Source organism: Hemiscyllium ocellatum, chromosome 5 (genome assembly GCF_020745735.1).
Source record: "Hemiscyllium ocellatum isolate sHemOce1 chromosome 5, sHemOce1.pat.X.cur, whole genome shotgun sequence".
NCBI lineage: Eukaryota > Metazoa > Chordata > Chondrichthyes > Orectolobiformes > Hemiscylliidae > Hemiscyllium > Hemiscyllium ocellatum.
Window position 1 is genome coordinate 82,334,527 of NC_083405.1, and position 18,125 is coordinate 82,352,651.

At 42.7% G+C, this 18,125-nt stretch overlaps 1 protein-coding gene across 1 annotated transcript in view; it reads right to left on the reverse strand.

Moving 5' to 3' along the window:
- The window catches only part of cmtm8b (CKLF-like MARVEL transmembrane domain containing 8b), a 56,479-nt gene extending 39,073 nt beyond the window's left edge, over positions 1-17,406 (reverse strand). Inside the window, exon 1 of the mRNA XM_060825522.1 lies at positions 17,278-17,406. Within this exon, the coding sequence (XP_060681505.1) occupies positions 17,278-17,406 (129 nt within the window). The remainder of the gene's footprint in view (positions 1-17,277) is intronic.
- Between the last annotated feature and the right edge of the window lie 719 nt (positions 17,407-18,125).

Below are 18,125 nucleotides of genomic sequence, written 5' to 3' on the forward strand. Positions count from 1 at the left end.
TTAAAGGGGAGCTGTTCCAGCTAGGATAGGCTTCACTCAAACTTGCTGAGATCAGTATCCTGGTAAAATCAAATAAATAGAGCTTCACAGTAACTGGAGGGAGGTGTGCAAGTTTGGGAGAAGGGAATTATAGACTTAAAAAGTAAAAGGGTACAGCTGTATTTCAGGCCAGCTATTTGGATCATGATATCGATAGGACAGAGAGTGTATAAAGAAAAAAAAAGTTGCAAAAAGGCCAAATTAGTATCAAATTTTTACTTAAGCATGTGGTATTTGGAACAAAATAATAATAAATTAATGATACAAGGAGAAGCTATTGCATATGATCTTCTAGCCATTACGGAGACATCATTACAAAAGGACATCAAAGCTGAAAACTAAATATTCAGGGCTATTGACTCTGGAAACGATAAGTTATGATTGAGCAAAACCCTGTCTGTAACTTTTTTATAGAACAAAATCATAAAGTTCAAGAACCATTGTAAGGGGAGGGAACCACTCACAGACCAAACAGCATGATCTCTGAGGAAGGGATTACCTAGTTAAAGACAATGATGAGGAGGAATTTCACTCAAGAGGGGGGAGAATCTTTGGAATTATTTGACAAGACCATAGAGGCCGGGTCATTAAGTGTATTCAAGGTTGAGACTGACAGAATTTTAATCAGTAAGGAAATCAAGGGTTATATGGAAGAGGCAGGAAAATGGAGGCAAGAATTATCAGATCAGCAACAATCTCATTGACTGGCAGAGCAGACTCACTGGGCTGAATGGCCTATCTCCACTCCTAAATAAGCTTTGACAAAGGGTCAGTTACACTCGAAACGTCAGCTCTTTTCTCTCCTTACAGATGCTGCCAGACCTGCTGAGATTTTCCAGCATTTTCTCTTTTGGTATCTCCACTCCTATGTCTGATGGGCTTGTGCTTAGGGAGCCTCTGATGAGAGCTAGAGAACCAGGAAATAGTCTGCCAGGTACCTAATCCAAGTGAATGTAGGTGCCCGTGATCATTGTGGGGACTAACAGATGCATGACATATTGGTGCACCACCTGGGCAAAAATGGAGTTCAAAAGGCCACAAGAACAGAAAGGTCCCCTTTGTATCTGAGGGGTATAGTACGTGGTCACAGGAGCAGCTCTTCGAACTGATTTTTTAAAATCCAGCTGATTAAACATTCACAAAGTTCGGTATCATTTGCAATGCCTCAGATACACCAATAATCTCGCTGTATGTGTTTACCAGTTCTTGCTGTATTCAGGCTTTGGCTAATAAGTGGCCAGTAATATTCATGCCACACCAGTAACATTCAGGCAATGACCATCTCAAAACAGAAAGAACCAAACTATCTCTCTATAACAATCAATAGCATTACTATTGCTTGAATTCCCTACCATCAACATCACAGGTTACCATCGATCGGAAACTGAAATGAAACTGAAACATAAATATTTTGGCTACAAGGATAGGTCTGACACTGGGAATTATGTGGCAAAAGTGGAATAGGAATACAATAAATATCTATCTCATAAAATGAGTCTAATGATGATCATGAATCCATTGCCAATTACTGGAAACGTCCATCTGGCTCACTAATGTCCTTTTGTGAAGGAAACTTACATCCTTACCTGGTCTGGCCTAACTGTGACTCCAAACCCACAACAATGTGGCTGACTCTTAAACTGCCCTCTGGACAATTAGGGATTAAACCTAACACATGTAGTAGAATAGCACATGACCTGGAACCTCAGTCTCGCTGATAACCAAGCCAGTTGAGTTTTGTTTCATTGGGGCTCCTTCAGGCCTTACTTGGTCAAATGCTGCCTCGTTGTGTCTGGTATTCAGTTCATATCCATTCCTGAACCAAAGCTGTGACAACAGCTGAATTGGAGTGATTCTGGTAAAACCGGAACTAAGCAATTTGTTTTGGAACCATGCCATCAACAGTACAAGATGTAACATCAATTTGTTTTTCTTTTGCATATACTTTAGCCATTTGTGAAAACAAGAAAAGTTTGCACAACTTAGCTGCGTTCCCAGATGAAAAGCCAATACAAGACTTTGCTACTGCTGTTGGGGAGGTTTTAAACTAATGTGGCAGGGGACAGGGAACCAAAGAGAAGGCTAGTAGACAGTGAGGTGGAAATTAGAGACAGTAAGGATCGTGAAGTTAGCATTACCAAGGGGAGGAATAGACAGACAGCTGATGAACACAAAAGAACTGGCAGCCTGAAATGCATCTACTTTAATGCAAGGAGTATAGTGAGTAAGGCAGATGAACTTAGGGCTTGGATTGGTGCCTGGGAGTATGATGTTATTGCGATCACAGAGACTTGGTTGAAGGAAGGGCATGATTGACAACTAAATGTTCCATGATATAGGTGCTTCAGACAGGACAGAGTGGGAAGTAAAAAGTTGGGAGGGTAGGGAGGAGTTGCATTGCTGTTCAGGGATGATATCACAGTTGTGCTAGAGGAGAATACTAAGGAAGGCTTGAGCTGTGAGGCATTATGAGTAGAGCTGAGAAATAAGCAGGGTGCAGTTACATTGTTGGGGCTGGACTACAGGCCTTCCAATAGTAAGTGTGGGGTAGAAGAACAAATAGATAAACAGATTATGGAAAGATGTAAAGGCAACAGGGTGGTGTTGATTTTAATTTTCCCAACATTGATTGGTTTTACACTTAGTGTCAGAGGTCTGGATGGGGCAGAATTTGTAAGAAGGCTCCAGGAGAGTTTTCTAGAGCAGTATGTCAATAGTCCAACTAGGGAAAGGGCCATATTGGACATGGTGTTGGGGAATGAGCCTGGCCAATTGATAGAAGTTCCCATTTCTTTGGGAATAGTGACCACAATTCTGTAAGTTTTAGAATACTTGTAGATGAGAGTGGTCCGAAAGGAAATGTACTAAACTAAGCCAAGGCCAATTATATCAAAATTCGGCCGGAGCTGGGAAATGTGAATTGGGAGCAGTTATTTGAAGGGAAGTCCACATTTGATATGTGGGAGGCTTTCAAAGATAGGTTGAAGATAGTGCAGGGTAGGCATGTCCATTTGAAAACAGGGATAGGAAAGGCAAGATTCATGAACTGTGGATGACAGGAGAAATCGTGCAACTAGCCAAGAGGAAACGGGAAGCGTACATAAGGTGCAGGCAGCTAAGAACAGAATGGGCCTTGGAGGAATATTGGGAGAGTAGGACCAATTTTAAATGATGAATCAATAGGCTAAAAGGAGACATGAAATAACTTTAGTGAGCAGAATTAAAGAGAATCCCAAGGTCTTTTATTCAGATATAAGAAGCAAGAGGGTAAGTAGAGAAAGGGTTGGTCTACTAAAGGATAAGGAAGGAAGGTTGTGTCAAACCTGAGAAAATGGGTGAGATTCTAAATGATTACTTTGCATCAGTGTTCACTGAGGAGAGGGACATGATGAAAGTTGAGATTAGAGATAGAAGTTTGTTTACTTTGGATCACGTTGACATAAGAAGGGAAGATGTGTTGGGTCGGCTAAAGGCTATTAAGGTGGACAAACCCCTACGAGTGGATGGGATCTATCTCAGGTTGCCGAGGGAGGCAAGAGAGGAAATAATTGGGGCCCTGACAGATATCTTTGTAGCACCCTTAAGCACAGGTGAAGTGCCGGAGGACTGGAAGGTTGTTAATGTGACTCCCTGTACAAGAAGGGTAGTAGGGATATTCCAGGTAACTACAGACCAATGAGCCTGACGTCAGTGGTGGCAAAGTTGCTGGAGAAGGTACTGAGGGATAAAATCTATTTATATTTGGAAAAGAATGAGCTTATCAGTGATAGGCAACATGGTTTTGTGCGGGAGAGATCGTGCCTTACCAACTTAATAGAGTTCTTTGAGGAAGTGACTAAGTTGATAGATGAAGGAAGGGCTGTAGATGTCATTTATATGGGCTTTTATAAGGCGTTTGATAAGTTCCCCATTGTAGACTAATGGAGAAAGTGAAGTCACATGGTGTGCCATGTGTTCTAGCTAGATAAAGAACTGGTTGAACAACAGGAGACAGAGTAGTAGTTGAAAGAAGTTTCCTCAAAATAGAGAAGGGTGACCAGTGGTGTTGCACAGAGGTCAGTGTTGGGGCCACTGTTGTTTGTAATATACAGTACATAAATGATCTGGAAGAGTGCACTGTTGGTAATGATGAGTAAGTTTGCAGATGATACGAAGATTGGTGGAGTAGCACAAAGCATGGGGAACAGTCAAAGAATACTGGAGAATATAGATAGATTGGACAGTTGGGTGGAGAAGTGGCAGATGGAGTTCAATCCAGGCAAATGTGAGGTGATGCATTTTGGGAAGTCTAATTCTAGAGCGAACTATTCTGTAAACAGAAGAGCCTTGGGAAAAGTTGATGAACAGAGGGATCTGGGAATTCAGGTTCATTGTACCCTGAAGGTAGCTGCACAGGTGGATAGAGTGGTCAAGAAGGCATATAGTATGCATGCCTTCATATGACAGGGTATTGAGTATAAGAGCTGGTAGGTCATGTTAAAATTGTACAAGACTTTGACTCGGCTGCATTTAGAATACTGTGTACAGTTCTGGGCGCCACATTACCAAAAGGATGTGGACACTTTGGAGAGGGTACAGAAAAGGTTTACAAGGATGTTGCCTGGTATGAAAGGTGCTAGCGATGAAGAGAGGTTGAGTAGGTTAGGATTGTTTTCATTAGAAAAAAGGAGATTGAGGTTTACAAAATCATGAAGGGTATAGACAGGGTAGATAGAGATAAGCTTTTTCCCAGGGTGAGGGAATTAATAACGAGAAGTCATGCGTTCAAGGTGAGAGGTGAAAAGTTTAAGGGGGATACACATGAATTATACAGTGGGCGGTAGGTGCCGGGAACGCGTTGCCAGCAGAGGTAGTAGAGCAGGCACAGTAGATCCATTTAAGGTGCATCTGAACAGATGCATGAGTAGGTAGGACGCAGAGGGATACAGATGATGAGAAGTTGGGCGATAGGTTCAGACAGAGGATTTGGATTGGCTCAGGCTTGAAGGGCCGAGGGGCCCGTCCCTGGGCTGTAAATTTTCTTTGTTCTTCTTTAATACAAGGATGTTAAAATCGTAGTTGACAATAGGACATTATGGTTAATAAATTGAACTCAAGAAAATTGTCCAGATTGTTATATATGGAATTGGGTGATCAGATGTGGGTGGCACGGTGGCTCAGTGGCTAGCACTGCTGCCTCACAGCACCAGGATCTCAGGTTCGATTCCAGCCTCGGATGAATGTCTGTGTGGAGTTTGCACGTTCTCCCTGTCTGCGTGGATTTCCTCCTTGTGCTCCTGTTTCCTCCCACAGTCCAAAAATGTGCAGGTCAGGTGAATTGGCCATGCTAAATTGCCCATAATGTTGCATGCATTCGTCAGATGGAAATGGGTCTGGGTGGGTTACTCTTCAGAGGGTTGGTGTGGACTGGTTGGGCTGAAGGGCCTGTTTCCACACTGTAGGTAATCTAATTTAATCTCTGGAAGGTGAGAGGTCTTGTAAATAGTCTGGAGAAGGTAGTGGGATAGGAGCTGGATACTCACCAACAACAAGAACTAATGGGATAGAGACACGAGTTCCAATTAAACTAATGATGAGTCACTTCCTGTCATACCACTACTTTTCTGGTGTCGGGATGAATGACTTCTGCAAGAGAATGCCAGGTAAGCACTTGGCAGTCTTCTAGCATGCTTTTTCCATTTGTTTATTAGGTGTGGGTGTTGCTGGATAAGCTAACATTTATTGCTCATTTCTAACTGCCCTCAAGAAAACGACAGCAAGTTGCTTTTTGGACCACTGCAGTCCGCGTACTGAGAGAACAACCTGCATTTTCATGGAGGGACTGTCGAGAATTTAAACACCACGGAGTAAGAAATGGCCGATATATTTCCAAGTCAGGTAAAGAGTGTGGCTTGGAGGGGAATTTGCAGGTGGAGGCATTCCCAGGTATGTGCTGCCCTTGTCTTTCTAGATGGTAAGAAGTAGCAAGTTTGGCAATAGGTTTGCAACCGTTGTTATTCATTCAAAGCATTAACCCTTGCCTGACCTGGATAAAACAAGGTCCCCAGTGATAACTTTGCTTTATTCATTAATTTTGAAGAGTTTAAGTCAGTATTGTGGGAGCAAGCCTACTTCACACCTTGTGTACACACTTCTAGAATTACCATGGAACCAAATCAGTCATATCCTTATAACAAAAGCAGAACATTTAAATCAGATTTAGGAAATTTGAATATTGTTTAACTTAGTGGGCAGCACGGTGGCACAGTGGTAAGCATTGTTGCCTCACAGCGCCAGAGACCTGGGCTCAATTCACACCTCGGGCTACTGTCTGCGTGAGTTTCCTCCGGGTGCTCTGGTTTCCTCCCACAGTCCAAAGATGTGCACGTTAGGTGAATTGGTCATGCTAAATTGTCCGTAGTGTTAGGTGAATGGGTAAATATAGGGGAATGGGTCTGGGTGAGTTGCTCTTCAGAGAGTTGGTGTGGACTTGTTGGGCCGAAGGGCCTGTTTCCACACTGTAAGAAATCTAATCTAATCTAAGGAAGTTGCCTGGTGTGAGAGGAGGAAGGGAGAAAGAAGTTGTGAACCCATTTTCAGATGGTGTGCTTCACCTCAGCCATTTCCACACACTTCAAGTTTCTACTGATTTAAGATGTGCTGTAAATTTTTTAACAATTCACATTCACAAAATTGGGTTTATTCTACTTTTATTTCTTCCTTTTTGCTTAATTCCTCTTCACCTAAAACCAGTAACTCAAGTGAAGTGCCAGTCCAGTGGTATAAGCAACCGTCCAATTTTCATTCATGGTGCTGGGAAGGGAGTGCTCATGACCTTTTCCACCAGACATATTACCACAAGAAATTGCAACCGGATTGAAAAAATTTCCACATGTATTCCTTTAGGAGATAGACAGTGATCAGTGGAGGAACCTTGTTCAAGTTTTCTAAACATTAGTCTAGGAACTGATGCCCGCAGGAGTGCTCTAATGCCGTCAACAACTTTGGTATTGGGGTGGGGGGAATGCCAAGAGCCAGGTCTGTATGAGTCATTCTCACATAATACAGTAGAATCAATTAATCTGTGAGTTGAAGGCACAATAGCACAGTGGTCATGTTAGTGAACAAGACCTGAACTAATGGGATAGAGGCACGAGTTCAAATCCTAGCACAACAGCAATGCAATTTATGTTCCGTTATTTAAATAAATCTGGAATAAAAAGCGAACATCATTAATGGTGATCATGTAAGACATGAAGGCCCATCTGGTTGACTTTAATGGAAATAAACCGATTATTGGTATGGTCTGTGACTCCAGACCACAGGAATGTGGTTGACGTTTGACAGCTCTCGGCAATGGCCCAGAAAGCCATTCAGCTGTATACAGAGAACCAAGAACTATTGCTACATCCTGTGAGTAAATATGAAAACACTCAACAACTGAGGGGTTTCTTTTGCTGTGCTGCTCATACCGTTTGAGACTTGATGGAAATTTCTTACCTGGAAAAATCCAGCATACGCTATTCATACCTTTCCAACTATTGAAAGATCAATAATTTGTGAAGATTGCAACCAGCAAAAATCTTGGGATTTCCAAACACTGAATTATAATTTAACAGGCCTGGATGCAAATTAAAAACCAAAAGTTCTGAACAGAAAAGGGAGCAGTAATGTTCACTAGCCATTTGAATACGCCAGGGAGAAAGTGAGGACTGCAGATGCTGCAGATCAAAGTTGAAGAGTGTGGCGCTGGAAAAGTACAGCAGGTCAGGCAGCATCCAAGGAGCAGGAGAATCGATATATTGAGCATAAGGTCTTCATCAAGAATACACCATCTTGCTCTCACGCTCACTAATATCTGTCCTAAGCTTGCTGAACATTCCTGTGAAGCCTTGTGTTAACTGAAGGAATGGCACTTCATTTTCATTTAGGCACTTTATAGCCCTCAGGTCTCAACATTGAAAACTCTGTCCTCAATTGTGACCCCTGCATTCCTCCCAAATAACCTTCCACTAATAATCAACCATTACCAAGCTCTTTGCTTTTTGATCTGTAATACTTTCAGTTTCCAATCTCCCTCACCCTCTAAATTTCCCTTCCGTTGACCTGCTGCTCCCATTTTTCTACAGCACAAAACCCAATTTTTCTCCTCTCTCATCAACCACAGTTAAGAGTCATACTGAACTTGAAGTGTTAACTGTTTCTCTCTCAATAGATGTTGTAAAACCTGCTGACTTCTTCCATCACATTTTTGTCAGGCCTCCAGCATTTGTAATGCTTTGCCTTTACAAAATAAATTTTCATTTTTTCAACAGGAAATCAATTTTCAAAAGGGTCTTTCTCTTTACCTAATGCAATGGTACAAGTTCCTTATTCAAAACCAAAAGAAAAGCTAAAAATACAATCCAGTAACATTTCTGTATATTTACAAAGAAGGATCAACATTAGAGCAATTGTTGGAAATTATCTCTATTCGCTTTTGTGTACAAGAGTCTTGAAAAAGAAAAGTCTCAAATACATCAATGTTGCAAGAAATGTACCTTACAGCAAAACTAACTATAACTTCTGGTGCCCATAACCATGGTGATATAAATGTACAGTCAATATTCTGACGATGAACTGATGCATCAATCCAAGAGCTGTTCATTTCCAAATCAGACTGCTTATAGCTGCTGTTAACTTTGATCTCTCCATGTCTTCACCAAACTGATCTGATCCATGTAGCACACAACTGTTCATTTAAACCCCTCCCATTTTAGTGTCTTTCAGCATGATCTCCTCAGGTCAGAGTCATAGAACTGTCCAGCATGGAAACAGACTCTTCAGTCCAACTCATCCATGCCGACTAGATATTCCAAATTAATCTAGCCCCAATTGCCAGTATTTGGCCTGTATCCCTCTCAACCCTGCCTATTCATACACCCATCCAAATGCCTTTTAAATGTAATTGTACCAGCTCCTACCACTTCCTCTGGCAGCTCATTCCATACACACCACCCTTTGTGTGAAAAAGTTGTCCCTTAAGTCCCTTTTAAATTTTTCCCTTCACCTTAAACCTAAGCCCTCTAGTTTTGGACTCTCCCACATTGGAGGAAAAGACTTTGGATATTCACCGCATCCATGCTCCATATGATTTTATAAACCTTTATAAAGTCACTCCTCAATCTCCAATGCTCCATGGAAAATAGCCCCCAGACTACTCAGCCTTTCCCTGTAGCTCAAACTCTCCAACCCTGGCAACATTCGCGAAAACCTTTTCTGAACCCTTTCAATTTTCATAAAATCATTCCTATAGGAAGGAGACCAGAATTGCACACACTATTCCAAAAGTGGCTGAACTAACATCCTGTACAGCCACAACATGACCTCCCAACTCCTATAGTCAAAGCACTAACCAATAAAGGCAAGCATAGCAAACACCTTCTTCATTGTCCTATTGACCTGGGACTCTGCTTTTAAATAATTATGAACCTGCACTCCAAGGTCTCTTTGGCCAACAACACTCCCAGGACCTCTCTATTAAGTGTCTAAGTCCTGTCCTAATTTGCCTTTCCAAAATGCAGCACTTCACATTTATCTAAATTGAACTCCATGTGCCACTGCCCATCTGATCAAGACTCCATTGTAGTCTGAAGTAACCTTCTTCAATGTCCACTACACCTCCAATATTGGTGTCATCTGCAAACTTACTAACCATACCTCCTTTGCTCATATCCAAATGATTTATACAAATGATGAAAAGTAGCACAGCCAGCACCGATTCTTGTGGCACTCCACTGGTCACAAGCCTCCAACCTGAAAAGCAACCCACCACCACCACCCTCGGTCTTCTACTTTCAATCCAGTTCTGTACCCAACTGGCTAGTTCTCCCTGTATTCCGTATGATCTAACCTTGTTAACCATTCTACCATGAGAAACCTTGTCAAATACCTTACTGAAGTCCAGACAGATCATGTCTTATCAGTCCTCTTCGTTATTTCTTCAAAAAACTCAAATCATGTTAGTGAGACATGATTTCCCACGCATAGAACCATGTTGATTATCCCCAAATCCTGTCCCACAGCATCCCCTCCAACAACTTGCCCATTACTGATGTCATGCTCAGCGATCTGTAATTCCCTGGCTTTTCCTTAATACCTTTCTAAAATAGTTGCACTGCATTAGCCAACCTCCAGTCTTCTGCCACCTCACCCTAGGCTATCGATAATACAAATATCTCAGCAAGGGGCCCAGCAATCACTTTGCTAGCTTCCTTTATCTGCCTTTATGTACCTTAAAACATCCAGCACTCCTCCTCTGTAGTACAGAAATTTTTCAAGATGTCGCTATTTATTTCCCCACGTTCTCTATCTTCCATATCCTTCTCCATAGCAAACACTGATGCAAAATACTCATTTAGTGTCTCCCCCATCTCCTACATAGGTGGCTTTGCTGATCTTTAAGGGGCCCTATTCTCTCCATTGTTACTCTTTTGTCCTTAATGTATTTGTAGAATCCCTTTGGATGCTCCTTAACCCTATTTGTCAAAGTTATTTTATACCCTCTTTTTACTCTCCTGATTTTCCTCTTAAGTAAACTCCTACTGCCCTGGAGTGGAGGCTGAGGGGGGACCTTACAGAGGTTTATAAAATCATGAGGGGCATGGATAGGGTAAATAGACAAAGTATTTTCCTTGGGGTGGGTGAATCCAGAACTAGAGGGCATAGGGTTAGTGTGAGAGGGGCAAGATATAAAAGAAACCCAAGGGGCAACTTTTTCACACAGAGGGCAGTGTGTGTGCGTGTGGAATGAGCTGCCAGAGGATGTGGTCGAGGCTGGTACAAGTGCAACATTTAAAAGGCATTTGGATGTGTATATGAATAGGAAGGGTTTAGAGGGATATGGGCCGGGTGCTGGCAGGTGGAAATAGATCGGGGTGGGATATCTGGTCAGCATGGACAAGTTGGACCAAAGGGTCTGTCTCCGTGCTGTACATCTCTATGACTCAATTGCCTTTTACTCTTCTTGGGATTCACGCAATCCCTGCAGTTTATACTTGACACATGCCTCCTTCTTAGTCTTGACCAAAACCTTACATTCTCCAGTCATCCAGCACTTGCTACACCTACCAGCCTTGCCCTTCACACCAACAGGAACACACTGTCTCTGGCCTCTCATTGTCTCATTTTTGAAGACTTCCCATTTTACAGCCATCCCTGACCCCAATCAACTTTTGAAAGTTCTTGCCTAATCATCAAAATTGCCCTTCTTCCAATTTAGAACTTCAACTTTTAGATTCAATCGTTTCTATCACTATTTAAAAACTAATAAAATTATGGCCACAGGCCCCAAAGTGCACCCCCACTAACATCTCAGTCACCTGCCCTGCCTTATTTCCCAATGTTCTTGTTGGGCAATACTAATTGATCCATCACTCACCTCCAGCAATACCTCCTTTCCCTTCAAAAGGGATCAACAAAATGGCTATTCACCTTAAATTCAAAGTTTTGAAAGAGATGTTTAAAAGTTATGTTTGCACACAGCTGATTTTTTTTTTATTATTCATAGAGTCATAGGGTCATATGGATGTACAGCATGGAATCAGACCCGTCGGTCCAACCTGTCCATGCCAACCAGATGTCCCAACCTAATCTAGTCCCACTTGCCAGCACCCGGCCCATTTCCATCCAAACCTTTCCTTTTCATATACCCATCCCGATGCCTTTTAAATGTTGTAATTGTACCAGCCTCCACCACTTCCTCTGGCAGCTCATTCCATACATGTACCACCCTCTGGGTGAAATGTTGCCCCTTAGGTCTCTTTTATATCTTTCCCCTCTCACCCTAAACCTATGCCCTCTAGTTCTGGACTCCCCCACCCCAGGGAAAAGACCTTGTCTATTTATCCTATCTATGCCCCTCATGATTTTATAATACTCTGTAAGGTCACCCCTCAGCCTCCGACGCTCCAGGGAAAACAGCCCCAACCTGTTCAACCTCTTCTTATAGCTCAAATCCTCCAACCCTGGCAACATCCTTGTAAATCTTTTCTGAACCCTTTCAAGTTTCCGATAGGAAGGAGACCAGAACATGACCTCCCAACTCCTACATTCAACACTCTGATAAACAAAGGAAAGCATACCAACCGCCTTCCTCACTATCCTATCCACCTGTGACTGCACTTTCAAGGAGCTATGATCCTGCACTCCAAGGTCTCTTTGTTCAGCAACATGCCCTAGAACCTTCCCAATAAATGTGTAAGTCCTGCTAAGATTTGCTTTCCCAAAATGCAGCACCTCGCATTTATCTAAATTAAACACCATCTGCCACGTCTCAGCCCATTGGCCCCATTTGATCAAGATCCCATTGTAACATGAAGTAATCTTCTTTGCTGTCCACCACAGCTCAAATTTTCATGAAGGAACTTTGGAGATTTGTTAGTGTATCCTGTAGATGGTACACGATATGGCAACTGTGATTTGGTGGCATGGATAGAGTGAATAGTCAAGGTCTTTTCCCCAGGTTAGGAGACTCCAAACGTAAAGTGCATAGATTTAAGTCAACAGGAAAGATTTAAAAAGGACCCAAGGGGCAGCTTTTTCATGCAATGGATGAGGCATGAATGGAATGAGTTCCACAGCAAGTGATGGAGGCTAGTACAATTACAACATTTAAAAGGCATCGGGATGGGTATATGAAAAGGAAGGATATGGGCCAAATACTGGCAAATGGGATTAGATTAGATTTATTTAGGATATCATTGGTATGGACAGGTTGGACTGAAGGGTCTGTTTCCATGCTGTACATCTCTATGACTATGACCCATGTCAGCAGTTCAGATGAGCCACCACACTCAAAACATTAATGTTGCATTCTTCCTACAGATGCAGCTAGACTTGCTGAGTTCCTCCAGTAATTTATGTTTTTGTTTCAGATCTTCAGCATCCACAGTTTTTTTATTTTTATTTTATCTTACTCAAGAATAACTGCTTAAAAACATGGTTAGTGACACCTTCCATACTTGGCTGGTGATTGACAGTAAACAGATAAGGGAGTAAGAATCAAGATTAGAGTGGTGTTGGAAATACACAGCAGGTCGGGCAGCATCTGAGGACCAAGAAAATCGACGTTTCAGGCAGGGGCCCTTCATCAGGATTCCTCTAATCTCCAGCATCTGCAGTCCTCACTTTTGCCTAGATAAGGGAGTAAGTCTGTTGTGCTGCATCTGTCTTGCTTTTTGTCAAAAACAGGACACACCTGGACAGTCTTCCACATTTCCAGATATGTGTCTGTGTTGTAACTATAAGACCATAAGACATAGGAGTGGAACGAAGACCATTCGGCCCATCGAGTCCACTCCGCCATTCAATCATGGCTGATGGGCATTTCAACTCCACTTGCCAGCATTCTCCCCGTGGTCCTTAAATGTACTGTGAAAGCTTGGTTTGGAGAGTGACAATTTATGGAGCATGCATCTTCAATACTATTAACAGAATACTATCAGGGTCCACAGATTTTGCAGTGCGCACTGTCTCCAGTCGTTTCTCAATATCAAGTACAGTGAATTGAGCTGGGTGAAGATTGGCATCTGCGATACTAGGGACCTGAGGAGGCAGAGGCAGATCATCCTCTAGGTGTAAGCAGTACAATGGCTCAGTGGTAGGTACTACTGCGTGATAGCACTAGGGACCCAGGTTCAATTCTGGCCTTGGGTGATTGTCTGTATGGACTTTACATGTTCTCCCTGTGTCAGCGTGGGTTTCCTCCAAAGGTCCAGAGATGTGCAGATTTAGGTGGATTAGCCATGCTAAATTACCCATAGTGTGCAGGCAAGGTGCTTTAGATATGGTAAATCTGGGGCTACAAGGAAAGGCTGGACCTTGGTGGGATGCTATGTGGAGGGTCAGTGCAGACTCAATGGGCTGAATGGCCTCCTTCCACACTGTAGGGATTCTTATAGCTAAAACTGCTTCAGCCTTATCATTTGCACTGATGTTATAAGACTCTCCCATCATTGCAGATGAGGACATTTGCAAAGTTTGAGTTAGTTATTTAATATCTATCACTACTCAACTAGAGATGGAAGCAATTCAGATCTTGGCTATGATCCACTAGTTGTGCAATCACTTAGTTTTATCACAGGATGCTTATGCGATTTGACACATAAGTACTCCTGAGTTTTATACCTTCACTAGGTGACACCTCATTTTTAGCAGGTGCTGCTCTTGCCATGCCTTTCTGCACTCTTCGTTTAAACATTGGATTGAGATAATGGTAAGAGTGGAGGATATGCCAAGCCATGAGGTGACAGATTGTGTTTGAATACAATTCTGCTGCTTCTAATAGCCCACACAGGGCTTCATGCATGCCCAGTTACGATTTGCTAGATATGTTCGAAACCTATCCCATTTAGCATGGTGACAATGCATAATGGAAACACAGAAATTCATGTCCACAGGGTCTGTGTGTTGGTGATCTTACATATTCCATGTGGTAATCGCTGTTACATATTCTGTCATGGATACATGTTTTTGCAACAGATTGACTGGTTAAGAAAAGGTCAAATATATTTTCCCATCTCACTGTCTGTTGAAGACCCATTCTGTAGTCACGTTCTTCAGGACTCAGTCAGTAGTGGTGCTCCTCACCTACTGTTGGGGATAGATATTGATGTCTGCAAGCAAAGAGTACATTCTAAACTCTTGACACACTCAGTGTGTCCTCCATGTGATGTCCAACATGAAGCAGCATAAATTCATCAGCTGAGTGTGGAGGACATGGCAATAGGAGGGGCAGTTGATTACAATAAGCAGAAGGGTTCTGGACCCTATTTGACCTGAAAATGTGTTGCTGGTTAAAGCACAGCAGGTTAGGCAGCATCCAAAGAATAGGAAATTCGACGTTTCGGGCATAAGCCCTTCCCCGAAACGTCGAATTTCCTGTTCTTTGGATGCTGCCTAACCTGCTGTGCTTTAACCAGCAACACATTTTCAGCTGTGATCTCCAGCATCTGCAGACCTCATTTTTTACCCTATTTGACCTGAGAAGGTTTCAGGATAGACTATATTCCACAGAAATTATAAATAGGAAAGGTGGTCAGGAACAGTTCACAGATTTATTTTTAAAATTGGCAGTTTAATAACCATGGTGTTGAATGGAGGATGTGGGAGAACATGGCTACTCCTTTAAATTGTCTATTGTATTGGAGTCTGCTAGCTCAGTTGGCTGAGTGGCTGGTTAGTGATGCCAACAGTGTGGGTTCAAGTCCTGCACCAAGTGATGCTGTCATGGAGATTTGCTTTCTCATCCTTTCCCCTCACCTCAGGCAGGGTGACCATGAGGTTAAACCACTAGCAGCTAGTTCTCTCTAATGAGAGAGCAGCCCTATGGTTTGGTAGGACTATTGTGACTTTATCTGTATCTCCATAGATTTGTGTTTCAGTCTTTTCTTCCTCACTCATGCCATCCCAGTTCCTTTTTCGTCTTTCTTTGTATCAGGTGAGGGAAGTCTTAGATGGTGTAACTCAGTAAAGAGCTGACAACAGCTGAAGCTACATCTGAGCCAGAGGTTGCTGGAAGATTGTAGTTTCAGGAGTTCCCCTTTCCCTCTCTCCACTCATTTTCCTTCCCATAACTTAATCCCATTTCTCCAGTCTTGTCTCTCTCTGTCTTACCACTGCTCTGACTCCTTTCCCCTTTAAAATATTCATTCATATTCATTAGTGATCACCTCATGTCTTCCTTGCTCACCTGTCATTTATCTTGTTTTAAACTCATTATCCATTCAATAGAAACTCAAGAAGTCCGACACCATCCAAGACAAAGCAGCCCGCCTGAGTAGCATTGCATGCACACCAGTGTTCAGTAGTGTATACCATCTATACAGCATCTGGATTAGAGTGGTGCTGGAAAAGCACAGCAGTTCAGGCAGCATCCGAGGAGCAGGAAAATCCATGTTTCGGGCAAAAGCCCTTCATCAGGAATAGAGCTCTATTCCTGATGAAGGGCTTTTGCCCGAAACATGGATTTTCCTGCTCCTCAGATGCTGCCTGAACTGCTGAGCTTTACCAGCACCACTCTAATCTAGAATCTGGTTTCCAGCATCTGCAGTCATTGTTTTTACCCATTTACACAGCATGCACTGCAGAAATTCACAAAGGTCCTGACACAGCGCCTTCCAAACCCATGATCGCTTTCAGCTAGAAGGACAAGGGCAGCAGATATTTGGGAACACTTCCAATCCGCTCACCATCCTGACTTGGAAATATATAGACAATCCTTCACTGTTGCTGGGTCAAAATCCTGGAATTCCCTCCCGAATGGCATTGTGGGTCAACCCACAGCAGGTGGACTGCAGTGGTTTAAGAAGGCAGCTCACCACCACCTTCTCAAGGGTAACCACGGATAGACAATCCATGCTGGCCAGGATGCCTACATCCCACCAGAGAACAGAAAAACATGTCACTGCTCACAAATTGCTTTGTTCTAATATGTGCACACCTGAAATGAGTTTATGAATTTTTTTCCTCTTTTTAACAACTTTTGAAAAGCTGGTGTGTAAAAACTGCTAGATGTGAAATAAAAGCTGCTCTCATCACAATCGACAACATTATCTGTACTGCAGTAATGAAATTCAACTTGCTGCCAAACTAGTTGTAGAAATTTGTCAGGTTGTAATTCACCCCCGTCACCAAAGCGTTGGAAACCAAATCATCTCCATCTTCCCGACTGGATTTGGGTAGGTGAAGTAAGGACCTGGGGGGATGGTGGTGATTAAAGAGACATGGGAATTGCCCAGACCAATGTGCTCAAACAGATGCTTTGTAACAGCATCAATGTGCACGGAATGGATGGGCCGAAGAGCATGTTTCTAAGTTGTAACACCGCCACATTAACTGACTGTCAAGAGCCTGTAATTATAAAAAAGTTTACGGTCCCAATCTCCATTATAAAAGTTGACGCCGCAATTTATTGTTGAATGTTCAAAAACAAGGACAGGCATGGCTTTAATCTGGGGCGCTCTGTGATTCAATTATCCCCCGCCCAGTTCATCTCAAGATGACATTTCGGTCTCGATGTACCATATGTAAAGCTGCTGCACATTGATAAACTCGCCTGGATTTATTTTTTAAATCGCTTTTCAGATAAAATCAGGTCTAAAGGAAAACGTAAGATTTATGCCTTTAAGTTATTACAGCCCTCCTGTTACAAAACAATCCCCCCCGACAGACAACACCAGTAATCTCTCTTCACAGCTGCCCCCTCACACAGTCACTTACAATCTCTGCGATCATGAGGAGTCCCGGCAGGGTCTTAAGGAAAGCCTTGTCATAGCCCCTGGCCGTCGAGCTGAAGGACACAGTGTAAGTGCTGCTGGTTGTGCTGATGGTCCGAGGGCGATCTTCCATCTTTGATCTGAAACGTTAACTTTTGGAAACTTTGCCCGTGAGTGGCTGGAAAGTAGCACGATCCCGGAGAAGTCAGAGCTCTGCTCCGTCCATGCTATTGAGCTGCAGAGGCTGAATGCTAGGTCAATGCAGCAGAGCTGAGACCCAGCAACCTACACTCCCTCAGGTGGCTATGACTAACACAGGTAACTTCAGCAAAGCTCCCTCTCTGCCCAATGAATGCCAGCGCACATCCTTTAAAGCTACAAAATGGAAACACCGTTTATTAGTTCTTAAAGAGACAGTCCACTGATACTCTGCTCAGACCTGCAGCACACATTTCACTGTTGGTTCCACTCATCCAAAATCAGGAGGTGGTAATTGAACCTTTTTTTTGTTTTGTCGGGAGAGGAGACAAATTATCTTAGAATTTGACCTGAAAGTTATGCCTTTGTTTTTTTAGTCAAAATTCACATTTCCAATCCCCAAAGTGAAGACTAGAAGCAGTGTTGGAGTTTTATGAAGTTTACATTTGCAGTTTGTCATTCCTTGAATATTTTTGTTAAATCAATTATATCTGACACATACAACGATACACCCTGTGCTTCAGAATCCGCAAAGCCGCCAAATCACTGAGGAAATCCGCATGGATTGCCAATAACATTCTTTAATTCTGAGGTGCTGCTCACAAAATTCAGTCTGGGAAAAGCCATGGCCTGCACTGGTGTAATTGACAATAA